Genomic DNA, 24268 nt, shown 5'->3' with positions numbered 1-24268 from the left:
AGGGAGGGTCTGCAGCAGAGGAGGGGTGTTGTGGGGCGGGGGAAGAGTGCCATGAGGATAAAGGATGCAGGACAGACAGTGCTTCTCCCACAAAGCAGCCCTTCAGGACTCCTGGCAAGGCAGAACTGCCACTGTGGCCTGGCAGGGACGTGCCAGCTGCCAGTAGGAATTGAATAAACCCCTTACACCAGAGCAGCATCCTGTGGTTACTCATTCCCTGCATCCTCCCAGCACCACGTGCAGGCTGAGGGCCCATTTCCATGCATGTGCCCCACGAGGGGACATGGTTCCCATGGGACAGGGTTTCCCTGCTCAGCACCCTCCATGCCTGGTGACTGCGACCCTCGCGGTGACACTACACAAGTGAGGCATATTAAAATAAAGTTTATTGCTGTTCTTAGATTACAAAACCCAAACAAACCAAACCCCATTAATAACAAAACCAGTTCCCAAACCCAGTGCTATGAGAGGCAGGCTTGCAAGGACACACATTATAGTGCAAAGAGGGAAGTGGCAGTGAAGGCCGGAGGGGTTCTGCCACGGCCCCGCAGGACCCACCGTGCTCACTGTACAGTATTGTTTTGCCCATGGGCTGGCTGGGAGAGGGAAGGGGGTCTGGCTGAGCTCACAGGCACCGGCAGGAGCCCTTGGGGAGCTGAGGATATGGGATGGGGAGGATGGGGTGTCATGGCTGTGAAGAGCGGCTTTGACTCCTCTTCCATCAGCAGACAAGAAAGCACAGTGCTGAGCCAGGGAGCACCAAACCTGCCCCCGTGTCTCCGACAGACACAGCGCTTTGTAGAGCAGCTTTTGCCTGTTGGGCTGTCTGCTAGCAGGATGTGGAAACCAGACGGATGCCGTACCCCATGTGCCTCCATTTCCCAGTCAGGCACCTGACGTGCTGGTGAGGACCGAGGTGGATCTAGATCAGCACACGGCTGTATCTCCTGCAGCATCTTGCAAGACAGGGAGAGGTTTTTTAGCTTGCAGGAGCCACATGGGACCTTGCAGCAAGCAGCACATGGCTCTGGGTTCTGGCACACAGGGAAGGGATGCCCCGATCCTCAGCCCTCCATCCTCAGCCCTTTACATGCCTCTGCACCCCCCTTCCCTCCCGCAACAGGTCCTGGCACTTTTCACACCAAGCACCAGCCTCCTGCCCTCATGTCCTAACAGGCAGTAGGATGCATGTTAGGACACTTGAGCAGGGAGAACAACGTGTCACTGCAACAAACTACTGGGGACGGAGCCTTTTGGTTCTTCAGATGGAGCCTGGATGCTGTGGTGGAAGAGAGGGCTTGCCCAAACATAGGCTGTGGGGAGCTGTGCAGACGAGTGACCAGGTGAGCTCCAACAACTCCAGCCCAGGAGGTGTGCTGGGATCCTGGGACACCTCTTCCTAAGCATATAGTGTGGCTGGGACTGCGCAGGGCTGGCAAAGCAGCTCCAGCAGTGGATGAGGAGGCAGAGCTGGCCGAGCCATGGGGGGGACCTCTCAGCTGCTCTTTCACACAGTGCTGCTGTGGCAGGTGAGGGCTCCACTTTGCCCATGACATGCAGGCACAGGCCACGAGGCCCGTTTTCGGGGAGCAGAGATGCGGTTGCACTGTGGCCACGCAGGGACGGGTTCTTGCCGGAGGAGTGGGAGGAGGAGCAGTGTGAAGCAAGGCACTATTCAGAAGGGCAGGGGGCAGCAGTGCTGTGAGCCCCCTCCGGTCCCTGCCTCGTGGAGGGAGGCGGGTGTCCCCTGCGGGTTAGGTCATCTTCCTGGCCACGCTGGCATAGGTGTGCTCGATCTCCTCGTCCGCGGGACATGTGTGGCTGAACTCATCGCAGGCGTACGCGTTGGTGAGGTAGCGCCACACACCTGTCATGTCCACTGGGATCTCAAAGCTGCGGTACTTTTTGGCTGCAATCTGGAGAGGAGAAGAGAGGAGGAGGCTGAGACTTCACAGGCCTGGGGAGGATTCGCTCTTTGGGACAATTACAGGAGACCCAGTTCCAGTTTGCATCCCCCCACCTTGTGACCTCCCCTTGGGGTGGGAGTCTCCGCTGCAGCCCCAGGACTGTGCCATTACCTTGATGATGTGCAGTTTGGGCAGGAGGTTGCAGTCAGCCAGCGTCAGATGGTCTCCATCCAGAAACCTTCTCTTGGAGACAGTGACATCTTCCACGCTGTCCTGGTCAATCTCATCAGGGAGAGGCGTGTTCAGGTAAACGTCCAGGCGCTGGAACTCCCGCAGCAGGGCCTTCTCAAAGCCTGGGTACACAGAGGAACAGGCGCCATGAGCTGGAGCCCCGGGTGAGCCCACAGGGCCACACCAGTGCTGCACACCACTGCACCCTGGCCAGAGCCTCTGCTCCCAGGGGACCCCACCAGGATCACCCAATACTCCTCTCCCCAGTGCCTGCACACGGGGCCATTAGCCCCATGGAGCTCAGGGCTGCCTTCACTCTTCCTGCCCACACCTCTGCTCACCAGGGAAGCTTTGCTGGGGAAGGCAGCAGGATCCTTCACCTTCAGGTTAACCTCACCCGGATGCAGACAAAAGCATCTCCCCACCCAGCAAGGCAGATGATGGTGTTTCTTACTGATGTTCGCTTCTTTGCGTGGGTTCTTGACGTACGCCGAGAACTTGGCAAAAATGTCACTCCCTACATCGAAGGACTCCTTGTACTTGGGACTGAGGCGCGGATACCTTCAAAGAGACACTTGTGTCAGTATGGGCAAGGATGGAGGCAGGATTCAGCCTTGTGATTCCCAGGTGAGTAATGCCCTGTGTGCCAAGGGACCCGAGTCTTTCCTCCCATTGTTTTCCACTCCAGCCCATCCCAGCCCCCTCCCCTCGCAGCCTAACCCACTGTCCTCCCCAGGGGATGCAGCCCCCGGCACTGCCATCCGTGTCCCTGCGGAGCCAGGTGCTAGGTGCTGGCTGGGAGCCAGCCCTGTCCCACGCTGCCCCGGGCACCTCCCAGTGCCCTGCCTTGGTTTCCCAATCTGCCCAACACTGCACAATGCTGCAGTGTGCCCAGCGGCCCCTGAGGGGAAGGAGGGAGCTTGAGATTACATGGGTGGGCCCAGGGTCTGCTCCAGGAACTCCTCAATCTTGATGAAGTCTGTTTTCAGCTCCTTGTTGAACAGCAAGAAGGGTGGGTTGGTGCCCGGTGCTAAGTCCTTCAACTCTTCAGGTTTCCTGGAGCGGAGGGAACGGGTGGGCTCAGTGCCTGTGGCCTCCCCACAGTGAATGGGCCAGGCTGAGGTGTGGCTGTGGATGGGGGCAAGCACTGGCAGCATCGTCGCTTTCATGCACCGCTGGGTTTGGGGGGCTGAGAAGCGCTCCCCAGCCTCTCGGTCTGCCCTGTAGTACCTCAGGCTTGTACCCACACGGGGGTTTCTGTGCCACGCACAGCTTGACACATGGCTGGAGCTCTGTGCTGGCCCCCCTGCAGCACCCTATGGTGGGGGCTATCACCCCATCCCTCTGGCATGCTGGGCTGTGGAGCTGCTCACCTGGTCATGTCCACTGTGGTGACGTTGAACTTGACCCCTTTCAGCCACAGCACCATGAAGAGGCGCTGGCAGAATGGGCAGTTCCCAATGTTCTCTCCATCCAGACCAGCCTGCAGGGGAAGCAGAGAAACGTGGATTTAGTGCCTGGGCTAGGCTCCAGTGGGATGCCTGGAGGTGGAGAGCCTCCGGAGCCAGTCTCAGGAAGGTACACAGAGGACCGAACTGGCACCCCGGCATCCATGCTGCAGAAGCTTGGTCCAGCACCGGGGCTTGCTCAGCTGCAGGATCCCTCCTCTGAGCCGTGATCCTGCTGCTGCTGGGAAGATGGGAGAGCATCCTCAGGATGCCTGGGGTCAGACCCTTCCCAGAAACCTGAGATAAAGCCAGGAGGAGGAGGCAAGGGAAGGAGGTGGAGAGTGGCTGCCGGTGGATGGGGAGGAAGGGAGGGTCCACTTGGCCGGGAGGCCAGGCTGGAGAGGGCGGTGAGAAGGGAAATGTGCTCATGTTTGCCAGGAAAAGAACAGTTTGTTTTCATGTGCTGTTAGCGTCTGCCTCCAGTTCTGTGTGCATTTAACAAACCTAGGCGTGATTTCCCCAGGGCTGATAATGGCCAAGAACCACCCAAGCAGCCTCGTGGGCCTGGGGGCAAAAGGACTAGGGGTGGCAGGGCTGCGCAGTGGTGGATCTGTGCTGGTATCCCAAGCAGCATCAGTGGGGAACAGAGCTGTGTGTTAGCTCCTAAAGCTTCGGTCATGTGCAGACAGTCCCTTTCAACCCCTCTGCATGGACACAGCTGCAGCATCTCAGTGCTCGAGGGGCTGTTCTGTGACCAGGATGGGGTCAAACAGCAAGGGGGAAGCAAGGAGCTTGGACAACCTGCCTGTGTCCCAGCAGGGCTCCCTCATCAGCCTCTCACCTGCACGATGCCCATTTGGCAATCCTAAGGGAAAGCAGCAGCAGGTGGAGCAAAGCCCATTTCCTTGCTACATAGCAGCTGAAAATACCCTTTGCAAAAAGGATTGAGAGTCCTCATGAGGAGTTTGGCCAAGATGAATGGGGCATGTCGTGTCCCGTCCCCTCCTCCCCCCACAGCCAGTGCATGAAAATGGACACAGACGCTGCTGAGAGAGGGAAGTTGGTAAAATGGCTCACAGGAAACCCGACTTCTTTAAGAGCAGTCGGCGGTTCCTCAGCTGCATATGAAGCACGACCCTGCATGATGCGCGCCTGGCGTCCTGCTGGTGCAGGAGGAGCAGTGCGGCCATGCCAGCTCCTTCACAGGGATGCTGCTCCAACAGCATCCGGCGGGAGACACGACCCCCAGCTCTGCAATGAACCTCGAGGTCAGCTGGAGCGCAGGGGCTGAGCAGGAGGGTGATTGGAGCTGGAAGGATTTGGGGTGCAGAAGTCAAGCAGCAGAAGTAACATCCAGGGTGGGCAGCTGGGGGCAGCTCCAGAGCTTGCACTTCACTGGGACCCCAAAGACACGCTGGCTGGGGATGCTTCATTTGCAAAGATGTGGAATGCGCCTGGCTCTGCTGGGCTGCACTTAAGTGTCATGAGTCACTTGCAGAAACCTGTGGGCTGTGGAGTGCTCGGCTTCTCCAGGAGAGAGGCACCAGCCTCAAACTCACCCTATGGGGGATGCTAAACTGATCACACCAACCCCCCGATGCACTGAGGGCTCCACTGGAGCTGGTGTCTGCTTTTCCACTATGCCAACACCTTCTAGTCCTTCCAGGGGAATGAAAATTACTTCTTAACCAGTTTTTCCTATGCTCAGCTATCCTGAAATGATGCTCCTGAGAAAGTAAATGGAACTAAGAAACAGACTCTGGGATATACCCAGAAGTAAAGCTGAATTTACACAGGAGGCTTTTTGTTGGCTATTAATAAGAAATGCTCCTGGGAAGCTGCCGCTCAGGAGTGTCCTGGGTCAGCTTATAGCCAACAGGCTCCTTTGGTAAGGGATAAGGTTGTGTATTGGATGTCCTATGAGGGAGCACAGCCACAGGGGTTCCCTGCAGGCACCAGAGCAGGGCACCCTGCCCTGGGGAGAGCACTGGGAGCCAGGGCAGTCAGGGAGAGGGGCTGGGGACACTCGCAGCCGCACGTTGTCCCTCTCCAGCAGCTTCCCCCCACCAATGGCGGTGAAGTCATCGCCCTTTGCTTCTGCCCCTGCAGAGCCTCTGCCCCTGCTCCCCCCCCCGACCCCCGGCGCTGCAGCAGGGGCCAGGGTGCAGGTCCTCACTCTTTTCCCCTCCGGGTGACAGATAAACCCAGCACGGGCTGGTGCAGCATCTCCAAGGAGGGGCAGGTTTCTAGCCCCAGCTCTCTGAGGCCTCACGAAGCCGCGTTAAAACCCAAAGTTACTTGGCAGTTCCTGTGGTTTCCTCCTCAGTGAAACAGCATGAAACACGGTGGGAGGAGGGAGCAGTTCTGTGTGCCTGAGGTGCTGCAAAGGGCTCAGCACCCACTGGGACCTGCCCACAGTTTCTGCAGCCACCCTAAAGCCCAGGGAGCAGCCGTGGGACAGCTAAATGCCTTGTGGGGCTGAGGGGCAGAGATTCCTTTGGGTGGGAAGAGCCTCACAGCCACAGGACAATGCTCTCGTCGGGACCACGGCAGGGCGAAAAATCGCCAGCCCTCTGGGGACCTCCTGCCCCAACCCAAAGGTGATGCAGGACCTGCTTCACACCCTCCTGTCCTCACCAAGGTAACTGCAGCATTTGCCAGAGTGAAAGCCAGGCAGGGGCAGGGTGTGGGTAGGTGTCTGTAGGAGCACCGGCTTCCCCCATGATTTATGGCTGTCTCACGCTGATTTATGGCTGTCTCAGGACAGACTCCAGCCCTGTGAGGTGCAAGGCGTGATGGCATAGGCAGGAGACTTTGGTAAAACTGGGTGCTGAATGGGAGGAGGAGGCACAGCATCACTTTGGTAGCGGACAAGCCAGAAGGGTTTTTTCATGCTAAATTAAGGCACAGGGGAAGTCCTGAGGACGCTGCTGCTTTGTTTTCAGTTTCCCTTCCCTCTGAAAGCCCCTGGAACGTGTTGCCGCTATTGCAGTCACCTCGTGTAATTTTTCATGTCTCCCTGGCCACCCCTGGGGACAAGTGGTGCTAAGAAGGGAATTCAAGATCCTCATTACTTTCACCAAGAAAATACACTTGTCTGGATCTGGCTCAGCTGAGCTCAGTGCCTGGCAAGCATGGCCATGGCCACAGTCTTGACAAAGGGATGGGGACATCCCTCCCACAGAGGCTCAGGTGATCCTTTCCAACATGTATTCCCAAGTGCTACCCAAGCAGAGCCCTGCACAGCAGCCAGTTCTGCTGGGTGCCTGTGCTGGGGAAGCCAGTGCCTCTGGCCAGGCACTGCAGTGCTTCCAGACACTGAGCTGCCCGGGAGAGAAGCAGAGCCCACCAAGACAAGTAGCTACAAGGAAACTGCCCTTGAAACCTCAATGTAGTGGCACAGGAAGGCTTCGCTCCCCTTGGCCACTGCCACTTAACAGCGTGTCCTTTGGCCTCGCTGGCATCGCTGGTGGCGCATGTGGGTACCAGCACCAGCGCTGGCTCCTCTTTTCCTGCACACCACTGTGGATATTTCAAACTTGAGTGTTAAAATGTTCCTGGGGAAGTGTTCAGAAAAATGCTGAACAGGGAAAAACCCCATTTCCAGCATGTAACCCCCTGACCTACTCTGTGAGGCCGTCCCATCCCTCCCACTGTGGCACTCGCTGGCTGCCAGGGCCGGGTGCTTCATTTCACAACCCTGGCCTGCAGGAGAAGCTGAGGCGGCTGCTCAGCCCTCCCACTCGCTGCTCCAAGGTGGGGGCTCCTCTTATCTGGGTACGAGAGGCGCGTGTGTGCCTGCTCCCCCTCAAACCAGCTGCCAGCAGCGCTGCTCCCAGGATACGAGGCAGGGGCATCCTGCAGGATGCTGGTGTGATACCCACTGGTGCCTGCACCTCTCAGCTGCCTTTGTGGCCAGTGATCCCAAACTTGGTTCCTGTCTCCAGCCTCCTGAGACACGAAGACACTCTCGAGCTCCCACAGCCCGCACCCAGCTGGAGCCTGGTGAGGATGAGCTTGCAGGGAACTGCCAAAGAGCTACCATTCCCCCCCTGGGACCTACCTTTACAAACAGCTCGATCTCAGGCTCTTCAGTGGCGCTGTGCTGCTGACTCTCCATCCCTGCAGCGTGGGGAGGGATCGCTCACTGCTGTGCTGAGTTGGTCCGTCCTCTGTGGAGCACCAGCAGGGAAGGCTTTCAGAGGGCTGGGGGCTTGAGCACCTCGGCTGCGCTCACACCCGCTCGTGGAGGGCCAGGGCTTGCCCTTTCCTTCCTTTTGAAGCGGGGAGGAGCAATGGGGTGTGCGCCTGCCGGGACCTGCTGCCGGGGAGGGGGAAGCTGTGAGGCCTCCCAGCTGTGACTCAGCACGGGTCTATCTGGACGCTTTCACAGGTCCCCTTCCAGTCTATCGCACCCGCCCAGGCGCTGCTCCGGTGCCTCGGAGCCCTGGGCTGGCAGCCCCGGCACCGCTGCCATCGCCTCCCTGCCAGCTGGGAACGGGGGTTCTTGCAGAGGAAGCATCTCTCCCATCACTCCTCGTGCTGCTCCGCTCTGGTCTTGCCCCTTTGCCATTCACCCACCCTTGCGCCCAGACACCAGAGCCCAGGTCTTGCCGCTTCTTTGTCTCTCTGGGGTGAACCAAGTTGTCACCTTCCCACTGCCTCCCAAGGCACAACAACACAGCTCCCCTGCCTGCCCAGCACCACCAGGGTGGGCTCCTCCGAGCACCCCTGGTTGGAAGGAGCCAGGCACAGGCCTCAGCTGTGCTGCAGAGCAGCCCAGGAGGGCACAATGGAAGCCCCAGAGCACTGCTGGCAGCAGCCCAGCAGGGGCGGTGCGTGGCAGGATGATGGGAGGTATCCAAGGCCGACCCCCGCCAGGCCCCCACTGTTCCTGGAATTTGGGCTGTGTCACAGGAAGGATGACCACTTGCTTTCCTCCCCAGGATGGGAGGTTCTCTGTCAGATCATCCTGGCTGTGGGCCCAGAAGAGACGGCTTCCCAGCACCCACAGGCTTAACTCCTCTCTTGGGCAAGTCCTGTCTCACTCCTTGGGACTCTGTAACTGGCACTGACCTTTGCACAAAATGGGGATCCCAATTCAGCCCTCTCCCCTGCCCCCCCAGGTTGGGTAAGCTCAGGCTTTCCTAGAAGTCATCAAACCCTGGTAAAAAAGAGTCACCCGAAGCAATTGTGCTGGGAAAGGATTGTGCAGGCTCCCAAGTGAGTCTCCCCAAGGGAGATGTTTCTCCTCGGTCCTGCTGTGCAGCCCAGAGCTGTGCTTACACCGTGGGCTGTGTGGGGAGTGGGGAGCTGGGAGGCACTTTTCTCTCTGCCCCATCAAAGCATTTGGAGGACTTGACACTGCGCCTGATGGGTCAGGCAACTGCCCAGTAAGCAAGAGGGGTAAATTAACGGCACTGTGAGCGCCAAGTGCGGCCACGGCAGCACCCCCAGGGCCCATCCTACTGCCTGCACCCCGCTATGGACCCCTGGGTGATGTGTGCCGGTCCCTGATGCTGCCCCAGCCCGAGCGTGCTGAGCCTGCGGGAGCCACGCCGGCTCCTGGCACTGCCGGCTGCTGCTTGCGGCTCACCTCAGCCGGACGCATCCCCCCGAGCCACCAGCTGAGGCAGTGGGCAGGGGCTTAACTGAACTGCTGTGCTGCGGGGCACTGCACGCTGCCCTCCTCTGGGATGTCGGAGTGCCCGATATCCGGCCCTGCGGAGGCTGCAGGGGCAGAAGGGCAGCAGCAAAGGGGCCCCTGCCCGCAGTGGGTTTTGCAGGGAGGGTGTTTGCCCTTTCCGCAAAGGAGGCACTCGGGCAGCCCTTCCCTTCCTCCTCAGAAGGCCAAAATGGAGATACAGCACACGTGCATCCGGACTTCTGCCTCACCGTGCCCGTGCAAAAGCAGGAGGCACGTTGGAAACCTCACCAAGCCCCTGCGGTGAACAAAGGCGGGCAGGAAGGGTTTCCCGGCTGCCAGTGACAGTGGTGCCAAGGCACAGAACCACTTGCGTCTCCGGGAACACATCCCTCCGTCCCTCCCCGCAGGGGGAGTCACTGTGCTGAGCATGCCCCAGCTGACCAGAGCAGCCCCTTGCTCTGGCAGCGCACACAGAGCAGGCTCAGAGGTGCCCGCCCGACCACAGCACTTGGGCAGGGCACAGAAGCGAGCCATTGTCCCTGTGCTGCCTGCCTGGCGCCTGCCGCCACCGTGACCACGCTGCAGCCAGCAGCACTCGTGCCATGGCTGGGCTGGTGGGGCCAGCAGCAGCCCTGGTCCTCCTCTGCCTGGCCGCGGGGCTGGAGGCCAGCCCAGAGCTCTCCGGTGAGTCGGGGCACAGGCAGGGTTGTGAGGGATGCTGGGGATGGTGCAAGGGGTGGGTGAGGCAATAGCAGGTTGGTGGGGTCAGGACAACAAGTGAGGCACCAACTGGTGAAGGCCAGAGGGAGTTTGCCAAAAAGAAATCGGGGTTTTGCATCCTCACCATAGCAGGGCTGGGTCTAAACCCACCCTGTACGTGCCCCACAGCCCTGGTGTGAGTGCGGGCCCCACTTCCCACGCTGCTGCTGCTGCACTCCATTGGACAGTTTGGAGGCAGAAATGTAAAACACCAAAATCTTAAGGCAGTCCCCAGCTTTCTTGAGCACCCCATGCATGGACGTGATGCTCATGGTCTTGGGTGGTGTGTGGAGCTGAAGACTCCTGGAGTACCCAGGGCTTCCCTGCAAGCCTTTGCTGCTCTGAAAAATAAAGGGCAGAGATGAGCTGAAGCTCTATCCAGTTCCTGGCTGGAGCTGGTGGCTGTGGTCCCCATCCAGAGCCACCCATGAGGAGGGGGCTGCAAGGTGCACTGCCACAGGGCACAGCCAGACCCTCTCCCCAGTGGCAGCACCAGTAGCCAAGGTGGAAGTTTGGGATCTTTTGTGTCACAGCACTTGGAATAGTGAGGAGGGCGCAGGCAGGAACCAGCCCCGCAGCACTTCACCCCCGAGAATCCAGCATGGAGCTGCTGAGCGGCAGCGTGGGCACTGAGAAGAAGGAGCAGGAGGAGGAGGAGGAGGAGGAGGAGGAGGAGGATGTGATTTCATCTAAGCAGAGCTTACGGCACAGCCGCACTGGCAGGGACTGAGTCAGCCATGCTGGAATCACTCGCATTCTGCCTGCAGCCTCCTCACCATGGCTTCACCCAGAAAAAAACATCTTCACAAGTGCTCACTGCCCCAAAGGGTCGTGATGTAGCAGCAGAGGAGGCTGCTGCAGGGCAGGCTGGATTTGGGGAAACCCATTTCTCCCTCTGTTCCTTGCCCATGTACCTCAGCCCACCATGCCCCAACTGCCGGGGCACCAGCTGCCTCAGTGATGGGCAGGTGGGGCTGGAGACGGTGCCAGGCAGAAGCTGAGCAGCTCTGAAGCCTGTGCAAGAGCCTGGCTTGCTGCAGCGAGAGTGGACCTGCTGCTTCCGCAGGTGCAGAGGAAGGAGACAGGGCCGGCAGGGTCCTGGGCAGCGACCCCTGTGCCTCAAGGCCCACAGCACCCCGTGATGTGGAATGACCAGAGGAGAGGTGCAGGACAGGGCTTGTCCTGCCCCCTCCATGTGGGCACTGCACCCCAAGGGGCTGATTCAGCTCTGATGTGCCCTCCATGGAGCACCTTTGCATCTCACTGGAGCTCTGACATGGCTAAGAGAGCTTGTCTACTCCCATCCACCCTCCTCAGCCTCTCCTCTCTTCTCTCTTCCAGCACTCAGAGACCTGCTCAGGATTGCGGCCCTTCCCCTTGCTCATCCCAGCAAGGAGAAAGATTAAGCCCGATTAACTCCCAGCAGCTCCCAGGCACATCCCTGGCTGCCTCTGGGGCGGGATGCCAGCAGCAGGGGACAGAGGGTTCATGGCAGCAAGGAAGGAGAAAGGGGCCCTTTGTGCAGCTGGGCCTGGCACCGATTTGCAGAGGGACAGCAGGAGAAGCATGGGGCTGGATGCTGGAGCTCCCACCTCCTTGTGTTGATCTGGGGGAGTTTGACACAGTGCAGGATTGAGTTGGGGTGCACGTTCTGCCCTGGACGCTGGCACAGGGATGGGATGTGAGTCCCTCCAAGGACTCCACAGCTGAGGAGTGGAGTCTGTGACACAACCTAGGCAGGATTAGAAGGGAGAATTCAGGGAGAGAAGGGGCCATTTCCCATTGGAAAGGCTTGCACCAATGCACTGGGCTTCTCTGGCACAGACCCGGGGTCAGCTGGGCTCAGAGCAGGACTTGGTGGCTCACAGCCATTCACACCAACGCAGACAACTGTGGGAGCTCGCAGAGGCCGCTGGACCCTTCCTTGCTCCAGCCCGTGGCTTGACATCTTGTCACAGAAAGCATCCTCCTCTCCCCACTCTGGCAATAATCTCTGGGTGATCATCTCTGGCTCATCCTTGCTCAATCTTCCCCATGTCTCCACATCTAACCTGACTTTCTCTAAACCTTTGACTAAACCTTCACAGGATTCTTCTGTTCTCGTTTTTTCCTGACCTGTCATCTGGCCTCCAGCTTTCACTTCCCCTTGCTTACCAGCTCAGCGGCTTCATGCTGGTTCCCAGCCCCTTGGCTGCAATGCTGGATGTGAGATTTGCTGTGAGTCCACCCTGCTCCTTTTTGCCCTGTAAGTGCGCAGCCCAGAGTGTCTCCACTGCCACCAGCTGCCAGGAGCTCAGCAGCACCACCGCTGTGCTCTAGCATCCCCCTGGCCAATGCCACCGTGCTCTCTCCCCACCCAGGGTACCTACGCAAGGTGCTGAGGAACCACACGACGCACACATGTGATGGGGAGCAGCTCCTCATCGTCTGCCCTCACAGGACCACCATCAGCATCCTCGGAGCCTTCTACGGGCGTCGCGTGCCCAGCGCCAACCTCTGCCCCAGCCCTGGCAATGCCTCCCAGGAGAGCACTGAATGCGTGTCCACCACAGCCCACCTGGTAAGGGCAGGGTCTCAGGGACCGGGACCCACCCGGCTCCTTCCCTGGGTCACCGGGCTGCCTGCTTTGGCTGGGCGGCTGTGCTGCAAGGGAGGCTGCTGCCATCGGCATCGGGATTTACCCGTGGGATCCTTTCCTGGGAGGGTTTTTGGGAGATGAGGGTGGGTAAGACCTTCTGCAGTGGGTCGCGGGGCAGGCAGGAGGCGCTGCTCTGTCCTGAGCTGTGCTTCTGGAGTAATCCCGCAGGATGCAGCAGGATGCAGCCCTGGCAGCTGGGCTGGGTCCTGGCAGTTGCGTGGCAGGTTGGGGACGCGGGACAGGCTCAGGAGGGGTCAGCACAGAGCCCGGCTCTTCCTGGGCCAGGAGAAGCACTTTTCGTGCTGGCAGCCCACTGGAAGCAGGTTCATGAAGGAGGCCCAAAGGAGAGCCTGTGGGTGGCAGTAGCTGGCGCAGGAAGGAAAGGTGTGCAGGACCCAGGGAGGGAGCAGCAGGAGAGTCCCTCGAAGGGGGCATGGTGTCACATGCTGCTTTTCTACTGGGGTTCCAGCTCCTTGCTAGAGCTGGGACCTGCCAAACTGCAGCTGCATGGAGGTGCCCGTGGTGAAGAGGAACGTGGAGTTTGAGAAGAGGAATAAGAGCTGAGGGCCAGTTCCCTGCTCTAGGAGCTCATGAGGCTTTGCTGCCCTGCCCTGCTCTAGCTGCAGATCCCCTCCTGGCATTCTGCATGTCCCAGGAGCTCTGCAAGGGCTGAGCTGAACCATGCCAGCCCCACAAAGCATGCTGCAGGGTCTCCCAAGCTTGTGTGTCAAGCACAGGATGAGGGATATGATCGAGCAGAGATGTTTGGAGACCAAAGAGACGGACAGGGGCATCATCATCGCAGGTGGTGGGACCCCAGCTGTAGGGCAATCCATTTCCCAGGGGGATGCTGGGGGCCGGGACAACGGCCCTGCGGGCTGCTCAAGCCCACAGCCATGGGGTGGGCAGCGGCAAAGGGCACCCAGTGCCCGAGACATCTGTTGGCTGCACGTGTACTTTACACAGAGCCGCATCTGGGTGCACGTGTGTTGCACAGGGCTGTGTTACAGTGCACAGTGACTGTGCTGGCACGCAGCTCTGTGTGGGTGCAGGAGCCAACATGAGGAGCAGGGGGGCTGCAGCTTGGGGTGGGAGCAGCCGTGGGACACCTCTGCGGGGGGAGAAGCTTTCTGTCTGAGGTTGGTGGCGGCACCGAGGTGGTGAGCGCAGCCTCAGGACTCCTCACCCACCTCCTTGTCTGTTCCACTTTGCTCTCCAGAAGCTGCTGGCTGAGTGTCAGGACCAGCAGTGGTGCCAGTTCTCGGTGCACAGCCAAGTCTTTGGGCCAGACCCGTGCCCAGGCACACACAAGTACCTCATTGCTTCCTACAAGTGCCGGCCAGGTAAGGTGGAGCCGGATCTGGGCAATGCTGTCAGGGCCTCTCACCAGTCTCAGCTGCTTGGGAAGGGCAGAGAGGGGAGCTGAGATGCTCCTGCACCTTGTGGCCCTCCTGCAGCACTGCAGCTCGGGATGTGATGGGGCACTCCGTGGTGTCACTCCCCAGGGAACCATCGGGTCAAAACTGTGTGTGAAAATGACAAGCTGAGGCTGCAGTGCCGGCCAAAATCCGTGCTGGCCATTTATTCTGCCAATTATGGACGATTCCTGCGGGGGAAGCCGGAGTGCGATGCCCTGAACGCTGTGGGACCCCATATAGGTACGCCAGAATGGGTCAAGCCAGAGAAACAGGACAGAAGCTGGGCAGAAAGCACAGCACAAGTACAGCGTCGGGCTGCCCCTGTGCTCCTCAGTGCCCCACAGGCAGGGGCAGGCAGGTCTGCCCACGGGTCCATGCCCTATGTCTCTGCAGAGTGCTTGTCTCCGGACGCCCTGCGGAGGGTCTCCAGGAAGTGCCACCGCAGGGGGAACTGCACAGTGGCTGCTGACCAGGCTACTTTCGGGGATCCGTGCCTCCCTGGCACAAAGAAACAGCTACGAGTGTCCTACACCTGCGGTGAGAGCTACCGCAGGGCCGGGGCCACTGGGGAGCCCCTGTTGTGCAGCCCCATGCCACGCAGGCAGGGCATGAGGCTGCTGGGCACACAGGGGGCTGCTGGGTGGTGATGCTCCGTGTGTGCTCTCCTTGCAGTGCCCAAGCAGCTGCTGGAGGAGGTGGGCCCTGACACCTCGGACCCCTTCCTGCTCTCGGACTACATGCACGGTACCGTGAGGGGGAGGGTATGTCAAAAGCTGTGTGTCCACACCTGGGTGAACCAGGCCTTCCTCGGCCTGTCTGTGCCTATGGTGCCCACCACTGGCACATGCCTCGCAGCTCCACCCAGCATCACAGTCCCCTGGCTAACGCCTCCCACCAGTCAGTGCCCACATCTGAGCAGCTGGAGGGATGTGGTCACTGGGAGCTGAGAAGAGGGGAACCCAGCAGGAGCATCCTGCAGGCAGAGAAGCACTTGTGCAGGAAGGAAGGAGAGTGGCATGGGGACGGGGGCAGGCAGCCGGCAGCAGGGCGCTGGGGAGCACCCTGTGCCTCAGCTCGCATCTCCTTGTCCACTACAGGTGGCTGGTACAAAGGGCCCAGGTTCTCCAGGCTCCGTGAAGACCGGATGATTTTTACTAGCACTCTGGCAGCTTTTGCCCACCTCTGGGGTACGTGCACTCCCCGGTTCTCACGCAGCACCTGGGGGAGTGGGACAGGCTTGGGAGGGTGGCTCAGGTCTCATGGTGGCCCCCACTCAGCCCTGGCTTGAGCACCCATGCTGGTCTGGGGGCACAAGGACAGGAGCTCAGAAGAAGAATGAGCCCCGGGATCCTGCAGCACCAGTGGTTGCAGTGCTGCTGCGGTCCTGCCCGCAGACCTTCCTTCTCTGACTGGCATCAGCTGGGTCTCCTTCCTTCCTGCCCTGTCTGTGGGGGCACTGATGGAGAGCACTGCTCTGCAGGCAAAAATTTCCCTTGCCAGGGGAAATCGCTCATGTAAGTCCCTGGCAAGATGATTCCTCCCCCTGTTCTCCCTACCCTGCATCCCAATGGGGGTTTCCTATGGAAAAAGGGGCATTTCGGGACACTGGTGGGTGCTGATGTTGGGTGACACTCACATTTTCACTGGGGCAGTCAGCCCTGGGTGCTGAGGGCAACCCTGCTCCCTTCCTCTTCTCCACATACGCCCAGGAGTGGGGGGTTTCTAGGCACTGGTACCTGCAGGCCTCAGAGGCAGTTTGTACCCTGGTGTCTCTCTTTGCTCTTCACCCCCCAGGCGTCCCAGAGAAAGTTGGTCTTTACTTTCTTTGTGGGGTCTCTGGAGGCCTCATGCTCCTGCTGTGCATTGTCAGCCCGAAAACCAGCTTCCTCCAGGAGATGGGGGAAGCTCTCAGAGACCCAGAGCTGGGCAGCAGCTCAGAGCTGGGCGGGACCAAGCTTCAGGATGAGCAGGACGAAGACCTTCCCGACGACAGCTCTTCGGACTCCTCCTTCCGCCGCCTCACCCGCAACTACCGTGCCGCTGACAGCATCTTCAGCCCTGAGCTGACGGCAGCCATGGAAGGAGCAGTGGAGCACCAGGGCCGTGGCGGGGAGGAGATCTGGATGCCCAAGGAGTCGAGCCCATACGCCATCCACAAGATCAAATCGGCCACCAAATGAGAACTGGAAGAAAACAAAGGGAGAGCAGTGGGGGGGTGGAGGCTGAGTGGGATTCAACATGGGAGAGATGGAGTTTGTGCTCCTCAGGATGAGTGGACATTCCGAGTGGCAGCAAGGCCACAGCAGCCCCAGTGTGGCCATCAACCCACTGCTCCACCAGCCTGGAAGGCTCTAACCCGGGGGTGGTAAGAGGTAGTCCCTAGGTGTGCTGAGGGGCTGCAGGGTGGCCCCAGGGACTTCTGGCTGCTTTGCTGCAAACACAGCACTAACCCTAAGATAACCTCCCTATTCCTGGCTCATGCTGGCTGGCTTAGTACTTACCCCTGCTCAGCCAAGGCTTCCCTGAGCCTTCCCAGGCTGTTTGCTCCTGTTTCTTCTTGGATCATCCTGCCAACACCCCACAGTGCTTGGGCTGCATGCTGACAGCAGGGATGCAGGGAGAGCACAGGCAGAGCTGATGGGAAAGCATCACCCAGCACAGCCCTCCCATGCCACAGGCCTTGGAGCCCTGGTCCCCCCAGGGAGCTCAGCACAGGGCTGGTGCTCTCCCCCATGCATTGCGCCAGGCTTTCCTTTGTGTTTCCTCCACTGGCAAGGGAGCCTCAGAGGTAACTCACTGGTGCTTTTCCAGTAAATAAACATAAGGACTTGTACAGCAATGTCCCTCCCTGACCCCTGCCATTAGTGGTGTATATGGACAGAAAAGGAAGTGGCAAAGCTCAGCCTTCCTTGTGCAGAAGAGCTCCTTGCCTGCCGCCTGTGTTTCTGGCGCTGAGCCATAAGGAGCAACAAGTTGGGCCTGTTTTAGCATGGGAAAGGATAAGGTTTTAGCCTGAGGAAGGGAAAGAGGGGAAAAATGGTTCATGTGGATCCCATGAATGATGCTTCCCTGCCCACACTCCTCCTCTTGAGCCTGAGCCTCTCTATCTGGTGAGCAATCATGGAGCAAGCATCCCCAGATGCTGTGCATAGGGGCTTTTCAGTCCCACAGTGCAGAGAGACAGGCTGGGCCTGGGGGCTGCTCCAGCTCCAACAGGCAGCACAGGCTCTGTGATGCTGCAGGAAGGGGATGCATGGAAGCGGCAACCCAGATGCCACCAAGCAGGGACACTCCAGGCACCAATGGTCTTGAGCTGGCACACTGCAGGGTCTGTTTCTCCATCCATCACTGCGATGAACAGCTTGGGCTGAGCACAGCAAGAGAGGGCTGGGGGAGACGTCAGTGCACGCCTTAATCCAGCTGGTGCTGGTGGTCTCTGGGAGCTGGGGGGCACTGGAGTTGCACTGTGCTCAGCAGTGGATGTTCTCCTGGTGCAGAGCTGAGCACCGTGGCTATGCAGCAGCCTCGTGCTCCTGCTCCAATGAGGGGCGGCAAGGACTTGTATCCTGCCTGATGTGGGGGTTTGCTGAGTGATGCCAGAGCCCAAAGGGAGTCTGGGTGGCTCTGGCCTTAGATGACGGGCAGGAATCAGACCACAGACTTTCCTCTGTGCTTGGAGGGTTTGCCCAGGGGTTTGCCTTGCAGGGTCCAGTTCTTGCTCCCCCATCTTTCCTCCAGTACTCCCATGGCACGTGAGGTGTGAGCTGCAGCTCCCACAAGTGGGAGCCTCCCGAGGAGCTGCAGCATGGTGAGGACCGGAAAATCCGGCTTCCCACGCCAAGCCTGGACAGGATGGGCAGACATGGACCCGCCCCAAAGCAGGCAGCTTGCCCGAGCCCCCACAGAGCCGTAGGCAAACCTGGATGGAGGTTTTCTGGCTGAAGATCTTATCCCACAGGCTGATGCACCGTGTTTCCATCAGCAGTGGGATGTGTCTCAGCTCTGCCTGGCAAGTATGAACCCGATGCATACTTTTGGCTGGAGGACGTACTGCTCCAACATACACAAGGAGAGGCAGACACCTGGATTCCACAAGGATTCCAGGCCGGCAGTGAGCAAACCTCAGGGAGCTCCCAGGCCAGGGACAGCAGCGGCAGCACCACTGGAGCTGGGGCTGGAGAGGATAAGTGGATGAGGGGGAAATGGGATGGGCTGGAGCTACAGCAGCCCTGACCCTTTCTGGGGACTGCTGGCATCCGAGATCTGTGGACTAAACCAGGTTTAAACCCCCCACCAGCCCTTTGAGCACCCCAAAACCATTCTGCTGCTCCTGGCCGTCCGCAGCCCGAGGTCTTTCTGCTAGAGAGCTGCAGAGCTGCCTGTATGTGGCCCAAGAGGCGCTGCTTGTCTGCCGGGAGAAAGGACTGATGCTGCCTGCACAGCCCTTGGGCAGCAGGTGTAAGTCCCTTTGGATTCTGGCACTGGGATGTTTTCCTAGCAAGGTCCACCAGAAACAGCAGCATGTGTGTGTGGGATTATCCCAAAGGATTTCCTTCGGTTAAATTTAGGGACCTGGAAGGTTTTGCTGGGAATCTGCCAAGGGTTTTTGGGGGCAAGGAGCTCTCTCCCTGGCCAGCATATTAAACATCACCCACTTATGCCCCCTTTCAGCCTGCATCCGCAGCAGCGTGTTGCAGCCCTCAGAGCTCAAGCAGCGGGGATGAACTGGTGACTGCTGCTGACATCCCTGCCTGGCTGGGGGTGATGGATCTGCCCTCGAGCTGGGACACCCTCATGGCTCCTCCTCCTTTCACCAGCAGCAGGTCTTTGGTAAGCGACAGGTGCTCTGTATAAGCTCGTAGTGAGGCAGCTCTGGTTTGTGCCTCGGTAGGTTTGAATCGGTGTTCAAGTGATCCTGCAGTGAACAGTGAACCTTGCACCCAACAAACCACCTTCTCACAGCATCGTGTTAAAACCGCTTTGCAGATGCCTTAGACCGTGTTCTTTAAGCGACCCGAATCGCACATTCACAACATCGGCTCACAGGAGCTGCACGGCCAGCCCAGGGTGCTCCGTTGCCCCAGCCAGATAGCCCAGCCCCGCGCAGGAAGGCAGCCCCGCGCAGGAAGGCAGGGGTCGAGCCCGCTAGAGGAGCACTGAGCCCAGATGCCTGCGGAGGTCGTTCCACCCGAGCCGAGGATGCTCCTCGGCGAGCCGGGTCGCACAAGGAGTGGTGGAACGGCGGCCGCACCACCGCGAACCAAACCTCAACCCAAAACCCGCCGCGACGCCGTAACACCCTGCCTAGCGGCCCCGCGGCACCAATTTAAACGGCAATACGTCCCACCAATCACCGCCCGCCCCGGGGCCGGTTGGCCCGCCCCGCTGCCAACTCGCGCTTCTATTGGTTGCCGGGGCTGAATTTTAAACCCTGCCGCCCTGCCCCTTAGCAACCGCATCCCTTCCTGCTCTCCGATTGGCAGCCGCGTGGCCCCGCCCCGCGCTCTGATTGGAGGACGCTCGGCCAGTGCTGGCCGGCCGCTGCCGAACTGCTACTTTCAAAAGAGCCGGGGCCGGCCGCGGCGTGGAGCTGGGTTGCGGTGAGTGCGGTGGGGCCACGGGGGTCTGCGCTCCCCGGCTGCTGGGGAGGGCGGCTTCTGGGACCCCCGGCCCTTGGGGAGCTGCAGGGGAGGGGGTCTCCGGCTCTCTGCGGGATCCTGGGCTGCAGGGGAGTGAGACCTGCACTTGGGGGTGAATGCTGATCCCCTTTCTCCTTCGAGGGTGCCGGACGGCTGCTCGCCATGGGCTCAGTATCCCCCTGTAGGCCCGTTCCCCAGCCCCCTGGTGGAGGGCAGCGCTGAGGACCCCTGTCCTGGGGGCTTCTGCTCCCCTGGAGTTTGGAGGTTGTCCTAAGCCGATTTACCCGCCCTGTGTTTGGAGTGGGGGGTAAAGCAGTGGGAGCTCTTGTATCCTTCTCTGGGATGCAGGGAGCTGTGCACTGTCTCTCACACATCAGCCCTGCTCACAGCAGGGTGCTGTTGGCAGGGGTCATGGGGCTCCATGTCCATCGTGTCGCGTTTTCCCCTGGGAGGAGCACACCAGCCCTTCCCTGCACCCCCAGAACACCTCCCTGGGGTTGCCCCAGGGCACCCTCCTCCTGGCATGCTTGGGGAAGGTGCTGGTGCTTGTCCCTGCTGCACTACAAGGAGGGACAAGTGTTGTGGCCTGTGAGGGTGTCTGGGTAGCCGCCCGCATCAAGCTCTGCTGCACTCCCAGCTTGTTTGTAGAGACCGAGAGAGAGGATGCCGTTGACACGCAATGCCAAGATGGTGACCACCAAGCAGCCCCGAGCAGGCAAGATGGGTCCTGCTGCAGAGAATGTCAACCCTGAAAAGGTGAGTCCTGAGCCATGCGAGGGATGTGGGGGTCTCCTATGGGGCAGCAGGCTGTCATTTCAAACAGCTTCTATTGCAGGAGGAGAGCTGTCAGGCCAAGAGGTCTCCATCCTCACCCCAGGGTGCACCCAAGAAGAGGTCGGCATTTGGGGACATCACCAATGTAAGTGCTTCTGCTTTGGTACCCCCTCTGAGCGCCCCAAGGGAGTGGGGCTGGGTACCACCTCCAGCACAGATTGGGGGTGTGTCCCATGTCCTGTCTGTCGGAGGAGAGGTCTCCCTGCAAGGCACCCCTCTGTATGTCCCCGTTCTCACCCAAACAGTCTCACAAGAATCAGGTGGTGGCAGGGAAGAAGGAGGCCGTGAAAGTGGCACCAAACAAGGCACAAAGAGCCCATGCTGCTCTGGGGGTGGCCAAGAACAATGAGATCAACCTGAAAAAGTGAGTAGCTGGAGGAGATGGGGACTAGGACTGGGGGATCTCTCCCATGGAGAAGAACAAGCAGTGGTGGGGACTTCCTTTGGGCAGTGGAGATCGTGAACCAGATGGGGAGGGCAAAAAATAGGTAAAACAGCCCCAAGTTATGCCAGAGGAGGTTTAGGTTGGATACTAGGAGAAATTTCCTTACCAAAAGGTTTGTCAAACACTGGAACGGGCTGCCTAGGGAAGCAGTTGCATGACCATCCCTGGAAAGTGTTTATAAGTCACATGGATGTGGCACCTGGGGGCATTACGAGTCAATATGGGGATATTCTAGGGGTGGTTTAGACCCTTCCTCAGGCAGCAAGGGGCTCTGGAGAATCGGGCAGGAGATGTGGCCTCCTCCCAGCAATGATTCACGTTCTTGTCCTGTCCAGGTCAATGAAGAGAAGTCCCCCGGTAGAGGCTCCTGTAGAACCCAAGGAGGATCCTGTGCCAGAGGAGCCGGTGCCTACTCAGGTACTGGATCCCTCCAAGGAGAGGGTATGGACCCTGGGCTGCAGCATGGTCCCAGTCCCATCCTGATGGTGCTCGTCTAAGGCTACCATTGATGATGTCGGGGCACTGTGCAGTGCTTTGTACCTTGAAGATACTTGGGCAGTGTGATGTGAAGCTGGGGAGGGTTTGAGGTAAATCCCCAAACCTTCTGTCTTCAAAAGACCTTCTATGGGAAAAAGTGGGGTGAAGCTGCAGGGTGATGGGGACAGATGGGGAATGGGGGCCAGAGATACAGCAGCCTTGCTCTGAAGGAGTGACCAGCACACACAGGGCTCAGGGTTATCCCCTGACTGCTGGTTCTGTCACACTAGGTGCCTGCTGTGGAGGACATAGACAAAGAGCAGCTGGGCGACCCCTATGCCAATGCTGAGTATGCCAAAGACATCTTTGAGTACATGCGGGGAAGAGAGGTGGGTGATGCCCGTCTGGGGCGTGCACTGGTGTGAGCAAGGATGCCTGCTGCCTGGAGGCTGTGGTGGGGGTCTGCATGGGGCAGGAGGGGGCTCTCTTGAGGGTGCTGGCGCCTGGTGAGTCCCTGACAGCCAGTACCTTGGCAGGAGAAGTTTATACTTCCTGACTACATGGAGAAGCAGCCAGACATCAGCGGGGACATGCGTGCCATCCTGGTGGACTGGATGGTGGAGGTGCAAGTATGTACCAGGGTATGGGGAGGGGGCATGGCCTTCTGCAGGTCTATCCCAACCTGCTTTTGGTGTGGGAGGGATCACAGTGTGGTGGCAGAGGTTCCTGTGGGTGTCCCCAGTTCAGAGTTGACCTTGCCCTTTCCCAGGCTGTGGGTGAGCCTGGCCCCATTGGGCACCTCTGGCCCCTGCAATGGAACCAGGGGGGGCCAGGTGGGTCTGGCTTCTGTCTGACACATCCTTCCTGCCCCTATCTCTGCAGGAGAACTTTGAGCTGAACCACGAGACGCTGTATCTGGCTGTGAAGCTGGTGGACCACTACCTGGTGGAGGTGGTGAGCATGAGGGACAAGCTGCAGCTCATTGGCTCCACTGCCATCCTCATTGCCTCCAAATTTGAGGTGACTCCTTGTGTGCTGTGCTGGGTTGGAGTGGGTGCTGTGCCTCCCTGATCCCCACAGGTCATTGAAGAAGGCCAGGTACCTGTGGTGCCAGGCCGCTGCCTGGGAGCAGCTTGGGGTGGCATGCCTGTCCTTATGTTGACCTTTCCTATGCCAAAGGGCTGTGAATGCAGTCCTCATGGGCTGGATCCTCCCTCCTGGTGTCACTGGAGACCTGGCTTCTCTCTGCTCTGCAGAGACTACCAGGGCACCCAAGCTCCCCTCAGGCAAGCAAGGCCTTGAGTCACTGCCACAGGCTGGTGCAGTGCAGGTGACACACAAGCCCCACTGGGTGTTGTAACAGTCCTTTCAGGGTCTGGCAGGGCATGAGCCCTTACAGGGCCTGCAGGCTGGTAGGATTTCCTGGGTGGTGCCAGGATGAGCCCTGTCAGGGTGCTGAGTGGTTGTGCCACACCAGGAGCGGTGCCCACCATGCGTGGATGACTTCCTCTACATCTGCGATGATGCCTACAAGCGGGAAGAGCTCATTGCTATGGAGATGAGCATTCTCAGCACCCTCAAGTTTGACATCAACATCCCCATCTCCTACCGCTTCCTGCGGCGCTTTGCCAAGGTGGGTGCAGCAGGAGGATGGGCTGGTTTCACAGTGCCTCCAGGCACCCCATGTGCTGGCTTCCCAGGGCGTAACATGCATTCCTGAGGCCCAGGGCTCACAACAAGGAAGGGTTGGGCCAGGTGTGAGGATGCTGGTGGGGTGTGGGATCCGTGTCCTGTACCCCAGAGGCAACACTAGATCCTGAAAAGGGTGAGAAAGGGGAGGAAGCATCATTGCCACAGAGGCTGAGCCTTTCTCTGCATGCCTGCCTGGCCGCAGTGTGCCCGGGCCACCATGGAGACGCTGACACTGGCCCGCTTCCTCTGCGAGATGACCCTACAGGAGTATGACTATGCCCGTGAGAGCCCCTCAAAGTTGGCAGCCAGCTGCCTGCTGCTGGCGCTCACCATGAAGAACCTCGGTGGCTGGGTAAGTGCCCACCCAGCCCCATGCTCTGCCGAGGTGCCCAGGGAGGCACCGTGGGGTGCGGGAGTGGATGGAGCAGTGTGCATGGATGATGCTCCAGGACTATGCTCAGGTTTGGGGGGCTGGAGGGTGAAGATGACAGCTATGCTCTCACTGAGAGCACCCAGTCCAGCCCTGTTGTCACTCTGCAGACCCCCACGCTGGAGTACTACAGTGGGTACCGTTCCCAGGACCTGCACCCCCTGGTCAAGCGGCTGAATTTCCTGCTCACATACCAGCCCCGGGACAAGCTGAAGGCTGTGCGCACCAAGTACTCACACAGGTGTGCATCACAGGGCTCTGCCCTCTCTGTGCAGGGTGGCACCAACACAACCCCATGCCCTTGCATGCTGCAGAGAACTGTGGGGCCCTGATAGATGGGGATGGGGCTGTAGCTGAGGTCTGAGCCAACATGCTTCCTTCCAGGGTCTTCTTTGAGGTTGCCAAGGTCACCCCCATGGACATGCTGAAGCTGGAGGAGATACTGAAGAACTGCTAGCCCTGTCTCTGTACATAGCCTGTAAATAGCTGGGTGCTCTCTGACAGAGGAGCACCATGTACATAAAGAACAATTTTAACTAAAGGGGAGGGAGTGGGATTAAAAAAGAAAACTCGTGTAGCTGTGAATAAAATACTGTGTTTGTCTTATGGGCTGGCTGGTGTTGGTGCTGGGACATGGGCAGGGAGAGTGGTGACTGCGCTGCCATTCCCCTTGCTGGGTTGGGGCAGGGGCTGGTGGCTTGTT

The 24268-nt window shown here is 59.4% G+C and overlaps 3 protein-coding genes across 4 annotated transcripts; 2 read left to right on the top strand and 1 right to left on the bottom strand.

The window, feature by feature from the left end:
• Positions 1-364: 364 nt before the first annotated feature.
• On the bottom strand, positions 365-8203 carry LOC308224781 (chloride intracellular channel protein 2-like). 2 transcript variants are annotated; one of them, XM_080624990.1, is made up of 6 exons: positions 7650-8203; positions 3512-3621; positions 3069-3194; positions 2593-2699; positions 2079-2260; positions 365-1916 (listed from the first exon to the last, which is right to left on the bottom strand). In XM_080624990.1, the coding sequence occupies exons 1-6, from the start codon at positions 7704-7706 to the stop codon at positions 1755-1757; spliced, it is 744 nt and encodes a 247-aa protein (XP_080481116.1). In that variant the 5' UTR covers positions 7707-8203; the 3' UTR covers positions 365-1754. The 2 variants fall into 2 exon arrangements, with proteins under 2 accessions (XP_080481116.1, XP_080481115.1); XM_080624989.1 differs by lacking the exon at positions 3069-3194.
• A 1632-nt stretch (positions 8204-9835) lies between these two features.
• On the top strand, positions 9836-16790 carry LOC308224780 (protein eva-1 homolog C-like; the record flags this gene model as incomplete). The annotated part of the gene is made up of 8 exons (XM_080624988.1): positions 9836-9917; positions 12353-12552; positions 13850-13973; positions 14136-14288; positions 14442-14585; positions 14721-14792; positions 15146-15235; positions 15843-16790. The coding sequence occupies 8 exons, from the start codon at positions 9836-9838 to the stop codon at positions 16226-16228; spliced, it is 1251 nt and encodes a 416-aa protein (XP_080481114.1). The 3' UTR covers positions 16229-16790.
• A 2826-nt stretch (positions 16791-19616) lies between these two features.
• CCNB3 (cyclin B3) lies at positions 19617-24022 on the top strand (the record flags this gene model as incomplete). The annotated part of the gene is made up of 12 exons (XM_080624971.1): positions 19617-19648; positions 20325-20443; positions 20523-20606; positions 20767-20885; positions 21302-21383; positions 21734-21832; positions 21980-22072; positions 22326-22463; positions 22921-23076; positions 23338-23487; positions 23676-23806; positions 23950-24022. Exons 2-12 carry the CDS (start codon positions 20351-20353, stop codon positions 24020-24022), a joined length of 1218 nt encoding a protein of 405 aa, XP_080481097.1. The 5' UTR covers positions 19617-19648; positions 20325-20350.
• Between the last annotated feature and the right edge of the window lie 246 nt (positions 24023-24268).

The sequence above is a fragment of the Psittacula echo genome (assembly GCF_963264785.1).
Source record: "Psittacula echo genome assembly, chromosome: 8".
NCBI classification, from domain to species: Eukaryota; Metazoa; Chordata; class Aves; order Psittaciformes; family Psittacidae; genus Psittacula; species Psittacula echo.
Note: the sequence above shows the minus strand (reverse complement) of the source record. Positions and strands in the feature narration are given on the sequence as shown.